Raw genomic sequence first — 19,397 nt, forward strand, 5'->3', positions numbered from 1 at the left:
TACAAAAAGACATCCGACAAGTTAAATATCTAGCATCCCACAAATGGATGGAAGTTACAGTGGCAGCAACAGGGCTCAAAACCCAACAAGTCTGCTGGTGCTTTCCATTTCTGACAAAATCAGAACTAAGCAGAAACAGCTCTTTTTATTTGCCTTTTCAAAAAAGATTTGACTGAACAGAGATGCCTATAGAAAGCTATTTCTGGGAAAAATTAAACTCTCCAGATTAACATCTCTTTGAAGCAGAAACTGTCTTTTACTATACACATGTCTAGGCCTATGTATAGTGCCATGAGATTCCAATTCATAACAAAGGCTTCCAGGGATGCTATATCGCCAAAAAAAAAAAAAGCTACACAGTGGCAACTAGTAAACATTCGAGCCATTGCATGTCCCTAAAAGTAAAGTACAAGTTTAATAGGACTGCAAACAAAGAGACTTACCAGGTAGCTATTGTTTGATTTTTAACCATACTTAAAATAGCCCAGCATTAACTTTGAAAATGTAAAATTTTCATATGTTAGAAATTTGCATTAGAGAATATAGTCAACAGATTATAACAAACTCTACCAACTCTAGCTAGATACTAGGTACAAAATCTCAGCATGTGATCTGTTAAGGTCGTAAAGGAGCCCATAGCCTCAAGGTCTTGTTCACAAAGCAGGCAAGCCCGGCAAATACTCAACAAGAAGAACTTCTCAGGACAGGCCTAGGAATCTGCAAAGATGGGCTGCACTTGCAGGCCCTGAAAACACTGTAAGGAGACATCTACAAATGTTCATGGCTTCACACCAGTAAAATACTTAGGAGTTTCTGCTCAAAAGGGAATTGCTCTTAAGGATTTACAAGCTAGCTTGACTGCCAAGCTCTTAAGTTCCTTTCACAGACTTTTTGGAGTTTCCAAGCTTACAAGCTCTGCAAAAAATAGTGCAGAGGTTGCATCTTCTTTAAATTGATGGATTGCAAAATATGTACAAAGTATTCACAGAGATTTTATCCCTCAACCAAAGCCATATTTATTTAAAGATGCTCATAAAATTCTGCTAGCCACATCCCTGAAAAGCTCCCACCTCTTGAATCAGACTGTTGGAAGGACAATGGGGATAGTTTGCTCTCATCCTCTGCCTGAAGATTCTGGAACTGTGTGAACTGAACTTCTGTATCTTGTGCAATTTTGGAATAGTTTTCACAGTCAACGTCAAATAATTTGCAAGTTAAATTCAGATATTCTGATATTAATTAGTTGTGCTTCTTCAAAATAATTCACAGGATGCAATCTCAGTCATACCATGTCTTTTTTTCATATTCAAATAACTCCAGTTGAGTAACAGATTGACTATGGAACACAACTTTACCAAACTGATTAATTTGGAAGATGTCAGATATTGTTTACATCATATGAAATTGTATGCCAGTTATAATTGCAATATATGCCAGATATAACAACATTTCTTGTTTTCCAGATGTCCATTTTGTCCTCTGCAGACAGCACGTATGTTTTTACTAGTATTTAAACAGGGTCAGAGAAGTCCTTAAGTGTATGGCAGAAAACCTAACAAACATGCTGGTGAAGACAGCCAGAATATACTGCTTCTCACCCCTTCTCTTCAGGGCATTTTCTTTTTGGCTGAACAGGGCGAACAGGACCACTGTTTGGCTATGATGCGCCCCTCTATTCACGTATGTAAGCTCTCACGAGCTGTCTTGAAAGGTTCTTACTCCTGTGAGCTGGCTCACTCAGGCTTTTTGTCTGCCACCTTCTTTGCTTTGGGCATCAGGGATTAATTTTTTTGTGTGGAGTGAAACGGGCATAATAACAAGATCACCTTCTACCTTTCCTGTTATATAATTCAGGCACAGCAGGGTTGAACAGTCATAGCGTTTCATTGTTTTCCATATAAAATTATGAGCTAAAAGAGAGAACCTTCACGAGTAAAAAGATCTGGGAATTCCTAGGAAACTGTGCAAAATGGAAGAGATTAAATTCTTCGAGAAATGCAAGGTGAGTTAGGGTGGGGGAGGGGTTAAAACGGAATTAGGCTGAAGCAGGGTTATTCTGACTTATTAGTCTGGTTATACGGTATGAGCCCTGTTGCTGGAACCAATTAAAATGCCTAGTACGTGAGAGCGAGGATTAGGCACGCGGCACCCTACCAAAGTGTCAAACGAAAAAAGTTTTAAGTTTGCTTCTTTAATCCGTCCCACGTGTCTGTCCTTCTTTCACCTAAGCGTCCTGCTCAGGCCACTACACATCTCATTACAATGACCCTAGTCGAAGTTAAAATTCACTGTCTGCGTAACTCTATTGACAGCTAAGGTACCGCTGTGACAGCTAAGGTACCAACATGCATAAGATTACAGTTGCATAGAATACAGTTTGCACTGGAGCGATGTACAGTCTTTTTTGTTTTAAACAGCTCAAATGCAGGTATTTAATGAAATCGTCATGTCGAGGGAAAATGATTTACTCAGATGGAACAGGAAATATAAAAAATGAGTTCCCTTCTCTCGCTCCTGGAGCCAGTCCTTCCCAAGTGAATGACTGACAAGAAAAAATGTATTTGTAATGTTCAGTATCCTATAACTTTAAAAACTAGTTCTACTTGTGCTACAAAGCAAGCTCTGCTTACCCTCAATTTGTTAAACTAGAACCGATCACAACTACAAAAAAAGAAACTTTGACATTAATGTTGCCTAAAACTTTGTCATGCAAAGTGCTCACTCAAGTACTTTTTAGACAACATCCTTAGAAAACAGGTTTTTCTGGGTTTGCTTACCTCTTGGGTTATCACCAATAACATTGGTTTTGCCATTCCAGTACCAGAGCAGCAATGTTGCATCACGCGATCCTGAGAGAATGTAACAATTTCCTCCAATATAGGACTCAGAACGAGTAAGACAGGTTACAACATCCCAGTGTCCAAATACTACTTGTATCAGTTTACCTGAAACACATCAAATCGATTGGTTTAAAACTCCACTTTTATTCTTTCTAAGACAAATTAAATACAGTATAAAGTATTTTAGAAATATTTTCTTTACTAAAAAAAGGCTCCAAAAATAAATATAGCGGAGAGTACTGTTTTTCTTCTTGATTTGGTGGAAACTTATTTAAAAGTGCAGTAGTCCATACAAAAAATATTTAACAGTCCATACAAAAAATATTACATAAAAATTATATTTAATATATATATAAATATTCAAAGGCCAATCATGCCAGAAGGTTTTTTTAACTCTCTATGTTTACATTCACTTTACAGACAGGAAACATGATGGAATTCTCTTTTAAGGCAAATTTAAGGTAAGTTTACTGATGAAAGTAACAGCAAAAATGCAAATCTGCTGATGATGTGGGAAATAGAACCAAAAGAAGCTACAGAACATTTAGGACTGAGAAGAAATTGGTAGTGTGAGAGCATATACGTCAACATAGCATATGCAGCTTTTGACCATCTCCTTAATCAGAGAAAAGGAGATTTAGATGAAAAGTTGCTCTTGTACCCAGGTTTTTCCATCGTCATTTCCATCACTTGCCAATTATTTCAGCCAGCATCCTTCCCTTTTAAGGATTTCCCTAATGTTCAAAAAGCCTCAGAAGACAGACCTGGAAAAAACTCTCTTACCTACTGCATATAGAACAAATGCTTGTACCGCTGAGACATAAACGTTAAAAAGAAAGGAACTAGTAATATGACAAGCAGTAACACAAATCAGTGTTGGGACTCAAGTTAAGCACATTTTAATAAAATATTTCGGTTCATGACTTAAAAACAATTAATCCTATAATCTGGCTAGTAGGATACATTTCATAGCCCTCTTTCTATGCTGTACAAAGGCATTGTATTCGTACCCACTAAATAACACTAACGGTAACAAAAGACTTAAGGGACTGGTTCTGAGGAAAGAACAAAAATAATGTTAACAGCCTGATTTAAAACAGAAAATCAATAAGATAATTGCATTAAAGCAGAGAAAACCAGAAAAAAAAAACAAAACAAAACAAAACAAAACAAACACAAAAGAAAGGTAAGAATATCTACAAAAAAGGGCAATTACTTACTTTGCTACATGAAGAGAAAAATAGAATAACACGATGCAATTTAAAGGAAACCTGTATATCAGATTTAAAAATAAGCACTGACATATTTATTCGGCAAGCATAATCCTCCAAGAGAAATTGTGAAATTATGAACTGAAGTACTGTCACATGAGCCTTTGCTGACTGGAAGGGGTAAAACCCTGGAAGGTACACCTACTGCACAGGTCTACCTTGTATCAGAAGGAAGAGTAACTCAGGGACCAACGCTTTCACTCATCTCTGTGAGCCTGCAACAGTGATCCACAGTGGTCCCCTCCGCACGCCAGGGCTTTAACTTGTGCCGCAGGGTCACCTAACTGTCTCAGATGCTGACCAGTCAACAGATTTGGTCAGAAAAAGTTACTGAACTTGACAGCGAGGAGCAGTACAACACTCACAGACTACATAACCTCATTTCGGCAACATACAAAAACATCTTACTAAGCGTATGTTTTTCCCTGAAAATTCAAATTGTCAATTATATGGCTTAGACTTGAGAATAATTTAATTATGTGATAAATTTTTCAGTTGTGTAGACGTAGGTATTCAACTACCTGAGGTGATTTATACTTTTAGAACAGAACTTTATGCTATAAACATCAGCGAGTTATAGAGATCTTTCAACTATATTCTACGTTTTTAGGTTCTGCTCTAGAAAACAAACATTTTTCAAGGCTATTTGTTTGACAGTTGTTCATGTAGTTGTACTGCCTTGTTAATTTTACTTTGTTACTGTGCAGCTAAGGTTCAATCAATTCCATCAAAACAAGAAATAAGCTTTTGGTCTTTCATATTAGTAAAAAAAATTAAATCGTTCATCTTATAAGAGTTCCTCAACTTTTTGTTTGTTTCCTTTACGATGAGTTGTCCTCTTTATACAGTAATATCAAACTTTACCATATGCATTCAGATACCTCTTTTTGACAGAACAAATTTTCTAGTTAATGTTTTATCTGACAGCTGTGCTACGAATAATTAAAAGAAAAATAAGACTGAAGTCTCTGAATCTAAAATGCCGTCTAGAAATCATTCCCACTGCTGGAAGAAGGTTTTATTGTGCTTCTGCTATACTAGCTGTACTGAGAGCCCATGATTTATGTTAAAAGTATTTCCTGTTAAAACAAACAAACGAACCAACTCAAAATCTAATAGGAAAAAGGTTCCATTTTTTGTGTAGATGTGTTAAGATATAATTGAATCCAACACTTGTGATCACTTGCCATTATACATTACTGATCACATAATCTTTTTCCCTTGCTGTTCTGCCGATTTCAGAGTATTTCATGACTATATTCTCATTTTAATTCGAAGCAAAATAAACTACATCTGAATTCGCTTGACTTAAGCTAGAGCTAGAGCTGCTATATTGACAAACAGGAGACACACAAAAGACACAAATCTTCTGCAACTTTTTTGACACCTGTGTTTTGGTTTATACCTTAATTAGCTACGGTAGTAATGAGATGCCTGGTGTATCTCATTACTTCCTCTGAAGTCAGATATTTGTAGTTCAGATTGATACAGGACAAAGCTACCAAAATCATACAAGTTCCTTCCATAGGTGTAAAGTAAAATATATCCTTCAACATAAAAGAATTAGTTCTCTATTCGTATCAATCAAGAACATACACTGAATATTTATTACTGCTAGGTAACTTTTCTGAAGATCTCCTTTAAATTCACAGTTTTATGTAAATTTATTTTCATCAAAGAGAAAATTAAACTAAGAAGGGTCTAACAAGATGTCTGTATAATGAATTGTAGGCAGTCAATATGAAGTAAATGGAACTTCTCCTTTATACTTAAGACTTCAAAATTGCAAAAATGACAGATATGCTAAAATATGCCATGAGATCTAGTCTTAACAGATTTTCATTACCGACCATCCTGTTTTGTTAAACATTTTGGTTTGCCAAGTGTGAAAAACACTATTAACTAATATATTTAAGAAATGATGACAAACAAGTAGGATATTCCCTAGGGATTAATAACCTACTGGAAAGCTTGATGGCACACACACATTAACCACACCGGGTCATTAATCCCAAAGAAGTACCTTGCAGTGAGGTCGCTATTCCCATTATAAGATAATGAAAGGGAAAAAAGCATACCTATTTTTTTTCTGGGGCTCTGTGGCTTTTAAATTCCTGTAGCTCTTACATTGAAAGATTCTTTTCTATTTGGCATGACACATGCATGACTTGAACGGTTTGGATACATGCCAGCTGACAGACTCATTTAACTGCTGCCCATTATATCGATCAGTTTAGGTTATATGAAAGAATTCAGTGGCTCCAAATCAATTTTTCTATTATAGTATAGTTTTCAAAGGCTTTAATAAGTATTCTTTCACCAGATTCCAAAACTTCACTTCTGTTCTTATTCTGTGGTGCTTGCCTGTGTTTACCCCCCAAAATTTCTCTGGTGCTGAAAACCAACCGGAGTTAAATTCAAGTAAGCGCTCTAAAAACAATTAATTGTTGCAAATTGTACGCAAAGCTTCACAAAAACTCATTTACTTGTGGAAACTACAGTGTAAGAACAGGCATGCCTGTCATACAGATTTGAAGTGTGATGCTATGGCTAAACAAGAGCTCCTTCTCTTACATTTGCCACCATTCCATAAAAATGATGGCATACAATACGCAGTAGCACTAGGTAAGAAAAGATTTGACAAATATCAATAGGAGAATAATACATCCTCTACTTTCTTCCCCCGCACCCCATTCTTTCTTTATCTGAACCAGTCGGTTGATGATGAACAGCAACACCTTTTAGGCTATTCCCATATTTTAAAAATACATTACCTGAGTCGGTAGAATAAACTCGGAAACTCTTGTCCCAGAAGCCACAGACCAAGATGTAACGATTATCAGAGGTGATGACAAAACACTGGGAATGTACCTGAATGCTTTGGTCTAAAAGGTCAGTGATTTGCCTTCTGTGCATACCTGTATTGCTAGCTGAACAGAAAGACATGCAAATCAAGAAATTTTAGCATCCACATGCACAGAACAAAAGCACATTTTAGAAACTTACATTCACACCAAAACTATTCCTCACTGCTGTTACTTGGTTTTTGTGGCAGGGACATTTTCTTTCTACTTTTACTATAAAATTCTCATTACACTTCTGGGAACAATGCTAATTCCTTGTAGTATATATTCTAAAATAGAAAAAAATCCCTGCTTTAAGTCAAATGCAACTGACAAATATAAATGAAAGATTGCAAAAAGGAACGATACATAAAAATGTAATAAGCTTCCTTCCCCCCTTCTCCTAGTGTAGGAAATTAAAAATAAAGAAACAAATGAAAGGAATGTAATTATAAGACAGCACATATACATATACGCTATATAGCGACTCAAATGCAGCGGACAACAGAACTGTGATTTCAAAATCGTACACAAGCTGTATTTCATTGCAAGCATTGTAATTTTAAAAAAAAGAATAACTGCAGTAAACATCACTACCATTTCACACTTTTTTGAGCATTGCACAAAAATTAACCAGCTTATCTCCACAGTCTCCGTTAGGGTTGAGAGAAAATATTTACCCCACTTCGATCCCCCAGAAAATCTTGCATTGTGCACCCACAGAACGGACAGGAATCAATTAATGACCACATTTTTCATATTATATTTTGTCCTTATTAATTGATGTGTGTGCATCTCGGTCCCTATGGATATATATAGTGAAAGTTTTACACTGTAGGAAGAACTTTTAAGGCGCTTCGCTCCCAAGGGGACCTGAATCCCATCCCAGGCAAGTCAGTCCTCCCGCACCTTGGTTTTTCTGCTGACTGCTGGGAGCACCATTACTTCCAGTCCAGGTGGTCCCCCGGACCCGTCTCTGTCCTGGTCTTATGTTCTTCTTTACTCTGTTCTTAACTTCTTTCCATTCTCACGGGCTAGCTAACCCCTAAGCCTTGGGCTTATTCCATTTACTCTCTATCAAAGCCTTCATTCATTAATGCTTTCACTGTGTTTAAGATGTTGATACTGTCTTGTCCATACAGGTAGCGAATAATTTAGCAAGGTATTGGCACTTGCTCTGCGGGTAACACATAACAGGGCCTTGACTGCTGTCGGGACCACTTAAAGAGTAACAACACCACGTTATAAATGGACAGAGAAGTGTTCTGTATGACAAAATAATGGCAAATAAAGCCCCCCCCAAAACATGCAGATAGACGCATTCAGCGTGCACAAGAGCTTCAGAAAGCTTCACCTCAAAAAGAGGTCTAGGATCTGTGTCATAGCAGACATTGCTGGTTTACGTCTTCCTGTGCGACTGAAAAACGAGGACAGCAGGAATCCCTCCTTATGACTACGACAGCAACAAGATTCCTGCTATAACCATAGAAGTTTAATTTTGTGGTCCTCTTAGGTGCCATTCCTAGGTAAATGTGTCTAGCCACAATTAAAAACCTTTAATATTATCTACATAATTACTTGCTTGTACCCAATGATGCTACTTAACAGTGACAAAGAAACCCGTAAACCTTTTAGACTATGTCCAATGTAATCACAAGGCTGATTTGAGATCTATTGTATGAAGAGAATATTAAACCATTTTTCAGAACTGTGAACATTAATTCTAAAGGTGTTTATTCCAAACAAAAGTCAAAGTATTTTGTAAATTAAAGGCAGGCCTGGAAATGGAAGCCTAATTTTAAAATGATGAAAAATGCAAATGAAAATTAAAAATTGATTTCCTTCCTAACGTTCTTCACAATATGTAGAAAAATCATCAGATAGGCCCAATGGGATTTGTGGTTTTTTGCTGTGATGTTTATTTATATTTTTAAGGTCTGCTTGATAGCAGGTTTTAAAGCAGAATATACATTTCCTGCTCCATTTTTTTTAATCCATTTTTTTGGATAAAATCCGTTTCAGGAAGGAAAGGAAAGTTATAGCATATGTAGCACATGTCCTCCTCATTATAAATTATAAGTATTGAATTATTCAGATGGGGATTGATTTTAAAAACTTTGGAAAAATATTTTATCAGCTCTATAAAATGGTTTAATATGCCCACACTGTTCCTGATTTAATTATCACAGAGCTTACCCAGCAAAATGGCTACACAGCAACAGTCTGTATCTGCAGACCGATACGATGCAGTTCCTACTGTGATATGCATATTAGTTTTGAAATTAATTCTCACTGGCTGACAGACCTGTCATTCTAACTTATCCAGGCAAGTTCATTTTTGTTGTGATTTTTCCATGCTTCTATAACTGGCCACTTCACTTTTTTTTCACTTAAATGTTGGGAAATGGACAGTTGGAAAAACAGAGATAAGTTTGAAGTCTAATAGAATGGGGGGGGGGGGGGGGGGGGGAGAAAACCTGTCTTCTTTGGTCCTGTGAACTGTCCTACAACTAGTTTGTATTTTGGGGTTAGGTTGTTTGAGTTTTTCTTTTTTGATCACATTTAAGGTTCCATTAGCCATGCTACAGGCTCCTGAATTATAGTCCAGGTACGCACTCCCCGAAGTTGGGTCTGTAATGAAAGAACTCACCACGCTAATAGAAAAATCAGCTCTATATAAACTAATAAACCTCTATAATAAAAAGTCATGAATTGAATCTATTACACTGAGTCATTAAATAAGAGAGCGACATTTCTCCACCCCTTTTTAATAAAAGAAAAACATACACAAATTTAACTAGTGATGCTGATCAAAAGATGCAATACCCTTGAAAAATGAATACTAATATCTCAATACTAAAATGGAGCGGGCAATATATTTCAACTTTGAAACCGCTTTGCAATTACACATTAATCCCCTCAGCCTGAACAGCAGGTCTATGAAGAAAGGATTGATCTCCTTTAATGATGAAACCCTGGCACCGTGGTTTTATTTTTCACAACACGGTGCAGTTAAGAACCCCACTGTTATTATGAAAATTTCCTCAGCAAAGGAGCTCCATCACATTACCAGTGCACCAATTCATCATAACGTGCCTCGCTCCTGCTCATCAACAAGTCTGAGTGATGAAAAGATCCAATATTATCCTGACAGTACTTCATGCACATTCTCAATCACACATTATTACAGCATCCATATTAATTTTCACTGACACGCGTCCTAGGCCTGTTCAAATTAGGCAAACCAACGAGGGGGAGTTGATGAAATACCAGCATAGCCACAGCTCATTGCATTCCAATTTGCATGCAAATGGTTTATCAGGAAAATTCCATTCCCAGCAACCAGCAAGTGAAAAACAACCGTAATCTACACTTCAGGGCCACCATACAGCGCTTAATGAATCGCAAAGAGAGAAGGAAGTGACAGACCTATGAGAGGATCGATTTCCACTGGCAGCTGGTAAGGCTGGTCTTGTACAGCACCTTGATGAGCTGGAATTCAGGAAAGAAGATTTTAAAACTCCGCATTTCTTTTAATACATGAAGCCACGTACATTTTATAAATCAAAGCTACGTCCATTTTAATTTTTTTTTTAACCGTTCAAGGTTCTTCTGCATCAATTGAATTAAAAAAAAATTCAGGTGCTTTGGCGGTTTGCTTATTAAACATTTATTTCAGATTAGTGCTATTCTGAATGTATGCCATCAGCAGCAGCTCCGGTCTTGAGCCATAAGCTCTAGCAGATGCTTTACTGGCAACCTCTCCTGTCGCAACAAAACAAAATTAAGTGGTAAAGAGCACTGAAAACAAAATGTGACAACCATCTGCTGACTGTAGCAAATACTATTTTCCTCTTTACTTTTTAAAGCACTGCTTCGAACAAGTGAAGCACAAAGGACATTTTTTTTAAAAAGTCACTTTATGATGCAGACAGGGAAATCTCGTAGTCATCCAGTATTTAAGGATTCATCCATCACCAAAACCCATTTATTTGCAAGTTTGCATAGAAGTTAATATATAATTCTGCAGACCTACATTTCATCTGGGCACCTGGCACACCGGTGAAATGTTTACCTCCTGAATTTTCCTTCAGTGTTAAAAAAAAAAAAAAGAAGCCTTTTTCTTCCACAGCCTCACTAAAAACAAAGAAGCAAGCAAGCAAACTCCTCCCCACCCCCCACCCCCCCGCAAAGAGCCCACAAGGCATTCTTGGAAGCAGAACAAAAAATCATGGCTGAATCTTACACCTGTGATTTTTCTATCTACTGTCTATAGCTTTAGTGTCAATAGAAGGGTTTCACAAGTAACTGGGAAGTCAAAGTTCTGCTGCAATGAAACACTAACAGAGAACAAAACATGAAATCCACATGACAAAATGGAGGCACCCTGTTAGATACCAGTGCCATTAGGCGTCAGCAAAGCCACCAAACTCAGATACAAAAGCAGAAGTGAGATTTTTAATTACTCATCGGTGACAACTGGCCACTTGGCAACTTAACTTTTTTACCATGATGCCTCATTAGTAAAGACAATGCTAAGCCCACAGCAGGAGTTATGGAGTGGGAATGATACCTGCCCTCTAATCCTACCAGATCCCATTTTGGTATAAAATTTCAAGGCAACAATAGTAAAGGCTAGTCTCAGGAGTTCATACCCAGATATCTTAAGAGTAGAAGGCCATTAACAGCCTGCAGCTGATCAGTGTGCTCTCAAAGAGGTGGGGTGAGGTTGGTTTTGGTTTTGTTTGGTTGGCTTTTGTCTTGAACCTTAGGTTTTCCTGAGCTCTTTGTAAAGGCAAGACAAGTGGAAAAAAGCCTCTAAATAATAATAATAAAAAAAAAAGGTGACTCAAAAGCACAGCTTACTGTTCTCGCTTTCAGAGGTGAGGGGAAAACCAAAATGTAAAGGTTTTGTTCAACTCAAAACAGTTGATTACTACACTCAACAAATGGTTGCTTGCTCACAGATCATCAACCAACAGACTTACAAGGAAATAAAAATCAACTCCTACAACTTTCGAACCTCTTCTTTTCCCATGACTGTTGTAGGTCCACACAGGCTAATTTTTAAAATCCTTGAATATTATAGGCCCAAGGTCACACATCCAAGGTATGGAAGGATATTGCCATCCTCCTTTCAAACAAATGTCAACAGCCCTGTAAATAGTTCTTGCTCACAACTTGTTATCTAGACAAGCCTCCATTCCCCCCCCACCCCCCCTTCCTTCCCACTTTTCTTTTTAAGCATTTCTTGGATGGGTGAAATAATCCATAGATGTTTCTATTTGTACAATGTTGAGAGGTAATTTGTAAGAATTAGGCAAAAGTGTGGGAGTCATCTGGCTTTTTTCAAAATGTACTCAAGGACACGGGTCCAGATTTCTTAGTAGGAATTTCAGTGATGTGAGTATTACTCTGGTGCAAATATCTTCTATTTAAGTTATTTGAGTAGAAGCCCTTCTTCCCTTTTCAAGAAAAGCCTGTGACCAGATTTACTGAATAGCACTGAAATAAACCACCTTTCATGGCTTGAGCCTGAGGCTGTTATAGTCAGGGAAAGGAGGACGAGCGCCTTTAAGATTAGAGAACATTAGAATTGAAAACAGAATGACTATATTCTCAAGTTGGACTTGAGTCCAACACATTTTTTAAAGGAAAATTCATTTGATTGGTTGCTACGCAAATGATTACGTTGTTTTCCTTTCATATTGACAAATACATAAGCACCTAATAACTTTTGGGAGGTTTAAGATACAGAAGATACAGACTTCCCATGCATATTATCTTCTAAATCTCATCGAGTGGCTTTAACATCAGAATATGGTATTCACAATCAACTAGAAAAAGACAGCAGAAAAGATTTCAGGCAAGTCCTACATGCTTTAAAATTGGTAATTCACACGATACAGTTCAGGCTTCCACCTGACTGAAAAGCAAATTCAAGAGGAAGAGTGTGACTTTATCACGATCAAATAGCACTATACTGTTTTTTGTCTTCTTGCACAGTGCCTGATGGCCTGGAAAGCGACATACTGTGGTTACAAACCTTCTGTGTGCTACGCATCTTACTACACAATAGTTCATCCTACTTTTTGAAGGAGAAACTAAGACCACATGCGAAGAGCACGCTGCGTCAATGAACTGGACTTGCTCTTCACCCTTTAAATTTAAAACAGTTCTGCAGCAAATTTTGAAACAGGCAACAGAAGTACTGCTCGATGGCAGTGGTTTCTTTGTCTGCTTACTTTAATTTACTTACCAGGAAGATTATGCCACTTGTTTACAGCAAATAGCCTATTTGCAGTAACTGTGATCACAGCAGGAGTGGCCAGACCAGGCTGGGTGTTGGCGGCTACGTGAGTGACAGGGGAGTTGGATGGGAACTTTAAAACCATGATAACGTCTTGTTGAGCTTGGTCTGTGAACATCAACGGACTCTGCAGGAGGAGATACTGTTGAGTGCACACAACAAGAACCCAAATACACAGGAAAAGAAAACATGGGGAGGAGAAAAGAAGACAGGACAAGAGAAGAAGATTGGATTAAAACACACAAGATCCAATAGCAGCTGCAGTGAAAAGCAAACGCAGTAATAGGGGACAGGCTTGTGGAAACAACCATTTTAGGTAGAAAAACCTTCACGTACACTGTTAATTTGGGGGCCTTGTTGAACACGGGGTTTCTGTACACAAACTTTGCTACAGATCACAGCAGACTAAACTAAAAGTTTCCAATCACCTATCTCTGCCAAAAGAATTCTCCTTCATATCTGTAGGGATAGCATGTCAAGGAAAGTAATGCCAAACTAGGAGGGAACAACAACAACAAAAAATAATAGTGAGCGAGAGAAATTCCTGCTCCCAGAGATTGTCTCAAGTTGCATTAAATTGGCAGACTGCAATTCTTTGCAAGCCAGATGAGAACATGAAAGCACATTAAAATAAACAGATACACACATACACTAGATATATGTTCTGTATATATTCCTGGTGTACAAAAAAAAGATTTATGAATGCAAAGTAGACGACTTCACTGCAAATGTGTTTCAAAGGACAAACATAATTAAATGCAGTTGTAAAGAATATAAAGTGGACGTGATTACAGACACTATCCTGCACTGTTTCTAGAAATACTAAAGGGAGGGAATGAATCCAAACTCTCATTTTCAACATAATATTTTTAGATTTTAGTTTATTAATTTAATAAGTTGAAAAGTTTAATAACTTTTTAACGAAGCTCTCTAACAACACGGCAAATGTCGAAACAAAATATTGAGGACCTTAGATCCGGATATCAAACGTAAGGAGGAAAAGCAAAACTTAATGGGTTTGTGATTGTGTGGTGTACCTAAAAAAGAGAATTCCATTGAGATGTAGAAATGCAGCCATCCTAGTCACCAGTAGCCATATTGCTCTAGCATTTGTAATTTTCTAATAACTGAATTAGGACACTAATGAAGTATTCTTGGCTATATTCCACCCGCAATATTTCATTACATATATGTGTATGTAATTGCATACATTTAATGTATATTTATACAGAAATAATACAAAAATTAAATACATTTGCATTTTTATTATCACCCCTTTTTAAAAAGTTATTAAGAGTACTTAGAAAAACATATTGCTCTATGAATTCCTATTTACAGTCTTTGCATAAAGGTGTAAATAAAAGCAACTAATAAGCTACCCAGACACCCTTCTGAGCAAGTGGCTAAAAGCCAATCAATATTATGAGTTAATCCTCCCTGGATGCTCATTCAATTAAAGGTGTCAGTAATGCCTCATCTGATGTGGCCTCAATTAAATCCAGCTATCTGATGGTTGAAAACACAAGGGGATACAGCAACAGCAGCAAAACCAGACAAATAGGCAGCCTTCGTGTGACTGCTAATTACTACACCTGGTGTATATTATGGCTTGTGCACTTAACACAGCACGTGGTAGCTTTCAATTTGGCTGTATTCATGCATACATGCACACACGCACACCAAAACAGAAAACTCAGTAAATAATACAACTAGAAACAATTCAAAATTGTGACAGGAAAAACATCCTTACTGTATTTCAGCTCCAGCAATATTACTTTTAAAACCACTTAATAGAGCGCTATTATAAAATCATGTATTAATAACCACAAGACCGGTCAAAGTCAGTGGAGAACGAAGGGTTTTTTTTCCTGTGTGTACTTCGGCCCCCCAAAAAAACAGGAGTTAGAAACAGTTAACTTCATAGAAGTTAACTTCTTCCATTACGTACTAAATCTTTACTAACTCAGAATAATGAAAAATATTATGATAAAACCACACAAACGGCTTCCTGGCATCAAATTTATTTATATAACAATGGGTCTGACAAACACGTCAACGATCAACTTCTCAAGTTCCTCCTCTTCCTGAACCAAATCCCTCTAAATTAGGGCAAGTGCCTAGTGCATGGCACCATGACAGACGGACACACACATGGCGTGTAGCTGTATGATGAGGGCACTTGGGCTCCCCAACATCCCTGTTAAGGGGGCTCTTCTGAGGGAGTGTGCCCCGTGGGTCGCACACACAAGTCACTGCTGTGGTCTGCAGCCCTGGGACCCTACGTGGGAGGTGCGATGGGCCAGCAGATCACAAATCAGCACAATCAGCTCTGTCCATCCAGAACGTGGGATCCCAGGGCAAAAGCGTGTCTACGGCGTAGCTGTCAAAGTGTAGTACGTACTGGCTGCAGAAAGGGTGGTGGGGACTTAGACTCCTACATCACAAGGCTTGTAAGCTACTTTGGAAACATTTCAGATTTTTGTGTAATTTTTGTAAAACCTTTTGCACTTCAGATATGTTTTTAATCTAACAACCTTACTCTGCTTGAGTAGGACACTCGTCTTACAGAACATACAAGAAGAAAATGTCTTTTTTTATATTTCAGCGTAAAATCTTAACAATAAGAGAATGTAACCTTCCAAAAAACTTGTGAATTAGCAGACCATTTGCTCCACTTGTCAGAGTATCACTTAACATACTTAGTTCTGGATCTACGACAACACAAATGATATTTTAGACCCAAGGACTGCACACAATATGATATGGAAAGTAATCAGCAATAAAATAATAGTTTGTATAATAAAATTATATTAGACACAAGTAGAGGTAAAAGGGAAAGCATGTTAATGCTCACTGCCTGGATTTTATCACCCTAGCTTTACTGCAAAACACATTTAGTCACATTCTTTGCTATGTAAGTTTCAGCTCATGAATTCCTAGTAATCCTGGGTTTAGGGGAAAACCTATGCCTGGGGGAAAAGACAAGGAAGTTCCACCTCCTAAATCCATGCTTCTTGGGGAATCTGCCAAAGATTAACTAAATTGTCTCCATGATGACTGGCTCTCACCTGTACAGGTATGGTATTAACAAAATCAACTGATGAAGTGTTCCTAGATTACAGTGACAAAAAAGCTCTGTACTAGAAATCAATACAATCCTTTCAGCAATAAATAAAACAATAGTTAAGCACTGCATGCACTCCCAGTCTTAACAAAACCGTAACTCATCTGCTGCTTTTAATAACACAATTCCACGACCGCATACAAGCAAAGCAAAGCGAAGTGGCCGGTTCTGTAATTTTAAGATAGCAAAGGAAGCGAACAAAATGGCAGGTCACAAAGAGTTAACATGGTACTTACCACCTGCATGGCAGAACTTCTTGGAGGATGTGGTTCTATGAGCAGTTGGGAAGGGGTCTGTCCAAAACTTCGTATTTGAGCTTCAACAGCCTGGAAAAGGCACAGGCAGGTTTGCATGTTAAGAGGTGCTAATTACAGGCAATAGAACCATAACTGTCACCTGAAAATGTCATTCCACACTTCTGGCTTGTTTCATGTTGAAAATCAACCCCGTGTGTTCACTGTGGGGCTAAGTGCTTGGCACTGGTACTAAGAATGAGGTAATCATTTTAGTACCGTGGATGCTATTTCCATGAGAAACTCTGCAAAACCTCATCCTGCTCAATGATATTAAACAGAAACCAGCTATTATAATCAGAAACCCTCGTTATTGGCTCCATTTTTCCTTTCTAACACTGGCTGATCCTGTTTGTACCACAACTCAGAAGCAAAAGTTATTTTTTAAAAAGTTTCTGTAGGTACTAAGAGTGTTCTACTTTCTATTTAAACTCCATTGCTTAGTTTTACACCAATAACTACAATGGAAGTGACCCAGAGCTTTCTTATTTTCATTTTTATTCAAAAAGAGCAACAGCTTTAGGATGCATTAAACTACTGACAGCAAGACTAATATTGAATGCAGCTAAAGGAGAACGTGAAGATGTAATGCAACAAATATTTTTTTTTAAAGTTTCTCTGTACCTTCGGCAACACACTTTATCACTTTCTTCACAGGGCATACATGAAAATACCCTCTCATGCTTAGTAATTTCTTAAAAATAATTATTCTGAAACGTGTGAACTTTTATCTCTTGCCTAGGCACGTCCAACTAGTTTTCCACGTTGCCATCTATTGGCCCACTGGCTTAAAGATAAAATCAAGCAGCCAAAATTCAACAAGTTATTTCTTGTCAGCCAGGCCCCTGCACTATCCACAGAAACAGGGTAATGCTACAGAAAATCTTAAGTCATTCCTCTTAGATTAAATCTCTTTCACGGTGAGCTAAACTAAGCAAAATTGCTTTGCGTTTCCTCTGGCCTAACAGACTGCATATGGGCCGATACTTTAGTTTCTGTGTTGCGCGGTGCAGAGCCCCACGTTCTAAAAAGTTTCTAGTGATGCTGAGTACCTAACGTGAGGCATTAGCAAGTCCTACTTTCAAAAGAAGTCCTGAAAATCAGGCCCTACAAAAAAGTGTTTTAAATGGGACGCTTGAATGCTAAAACACAAAGCCACGAACCCCCTTTTAGCTATTAGAACACCCTGTTTTTCTCTCAGAATTCTTCTGTTTCATGGTTCAACATACTTTGAGGCTTCTTACCCTTCTATTTCCTGTTCTATCACCCATTAGAATTTTTGAGACAATGACATAACACTTATGCTGATCTCATTCTTACAAACAACTGTTTTTAGAGAATAATAAAGGCTATTACTAGGACACGCAATGTTCTCCTGTTATAGAAATAACAAAAGCAAAAGTAGAATGCACCTGAGGCCTTAAGATCATCAAAAACAATCATCCTCTGATAGGAAACATGCCATCCAAAACACTTGACCTTATTAAATTTGGCAGGGCTTTCGGAACAGCTGAAATCACCAGAACAGGAGTTGCAATTCCTCTATGGACAGATTCTGACACTCTTGCCCACTCTGGGAAGCACCTTAATCTTTAAAGAACTGGTGAATAAGTAACTTTACCAAAAAGCTGGCTGAAATCTGACATACAAACTCTGTGATTCAATGAGTGCTTTTTGAGGAACAGCAGTATCAGATTCACGAAACGCTAAAGCTCAGTAAGACCATCAGAGTCCCCCTCTTAGTGATGAGGCATGCCACATTAAAATTCAAATCCGTGTTTTTGTTACGCGAGATATATCAAGGGAATTACAAGGGCATAGAATTTGAGGTCCCTTAAGACATGAGGCATTAACAAAAGAACAGCATACTGGTCAGCAGCTCTACCTTCTCCATAAAAAGCTGCTACTTTCAAAACATTCAGATTAAAAAGATTTGCTTACATTTACTTGCAGATCGAGTGGAATATTTTTACTAGCAAATGGGAATTCTGAGTTGCATTGCGGGTAGAACCCGAAGAACACGGGTGGAGCGGAATGCATACAGTACTGGATGTCAGTTATTCTGTGCTTGTTAAAATCTTTACGGCAAATATACAGTCTGCAGGATCTCCTATTTATTTCCTAGAAAATATATATCCAATATATTATTCAAAACCAATAAAACATTCTTGAAGCACAACTCCCATGCATTTCTTTTAGAGCTGAGAATAGACTAGATAAAATGAGGAAATAATAAGCTTCAGATCTGTTAACTTCCTTGTATATTGACTTATGATCAATACAGAAACTTCCATTCCCAAACAGCCCTCACTCAGCATTTAAAGGGAGTCAGAATTTTGTCTTACCCATTAAATCTGGTACGTCCTTTAATTCCCAATGCTACCTCTACAAACTATACTCTCTTACACAGCGCCAGTACTAAGAAAGGGAAAATTAAACAGAAGATACCACATATTGATGCAGCGTGTTTCAAATACTTCAAATACATTCATCATAACAACAGCCCAAACTGATGTAGAACAAAGATCAGATGTTATAATTGCTTTAATCGATGAAAGATCAGCAGTCAGAACGTTATTTTCCACAGTCCAGATGCCAGAGGAACTCGCCACCTTCCAGCAACATAAAAACTGGAAGAGACACAGCTATGATCCCGCTGCTTACTCACACACACAGTGCTCATCATTATCACACTCCTAAGACCACACAACAGCAG

General features: G+C 37.7%; 1 protein-coding gene across 3 annotated transcripts in view; it reads right to left on the reverse strand.

The window, feature by feature from the left end:
- The window catches only part of LRBA (LPS responsive beige-like anchor protein), a gene marked incomplete at its 5' end in the record, with an annotated part of 425,426 nt that overhangs the window by 25,750 nt on the left and 380,279 nt on the right, over nt 1-19,397 (reverse strand). For 2 of the 3 annotated variants that reach the window (XM_082482676.1, XM_082482675.1), the window contains 5 exons: nt 2,778-2,945; nt 6,886-7,041; nt 10,384-10,446; nt 13,214-13,406; nt 16,625-16,714. In XM_082482676.1, the coding sequence (XP_082338802.1) occupies nt 2,778-2,945; nt 6,886-7,041; nt 10,384-10,446; nt 13,214-13,406; nt 16,625-16,714 (670 nt within the window). The remainder of the gene's footprint in view (nt 1-2,777; nt 2,946-6,885; nt 7,042-10,383; nt 10,447-13,213; nt 13,407-16,624; nt 16,715-19,397) is intronic. The other variant, XM_082482677.1, reaches the window with a different exon arrangement.

Source organism: Vanellus vanellus (genome assembly GCF_965231255.1).
Source record: "Vanellus vanellus genome assembly, chromosome: 4".
NCBI lineage: Eukaryota > Metazoa > Chordata > Aves > Charadriiformes > Charadriidae > Vanellus > Vanellus vanellus.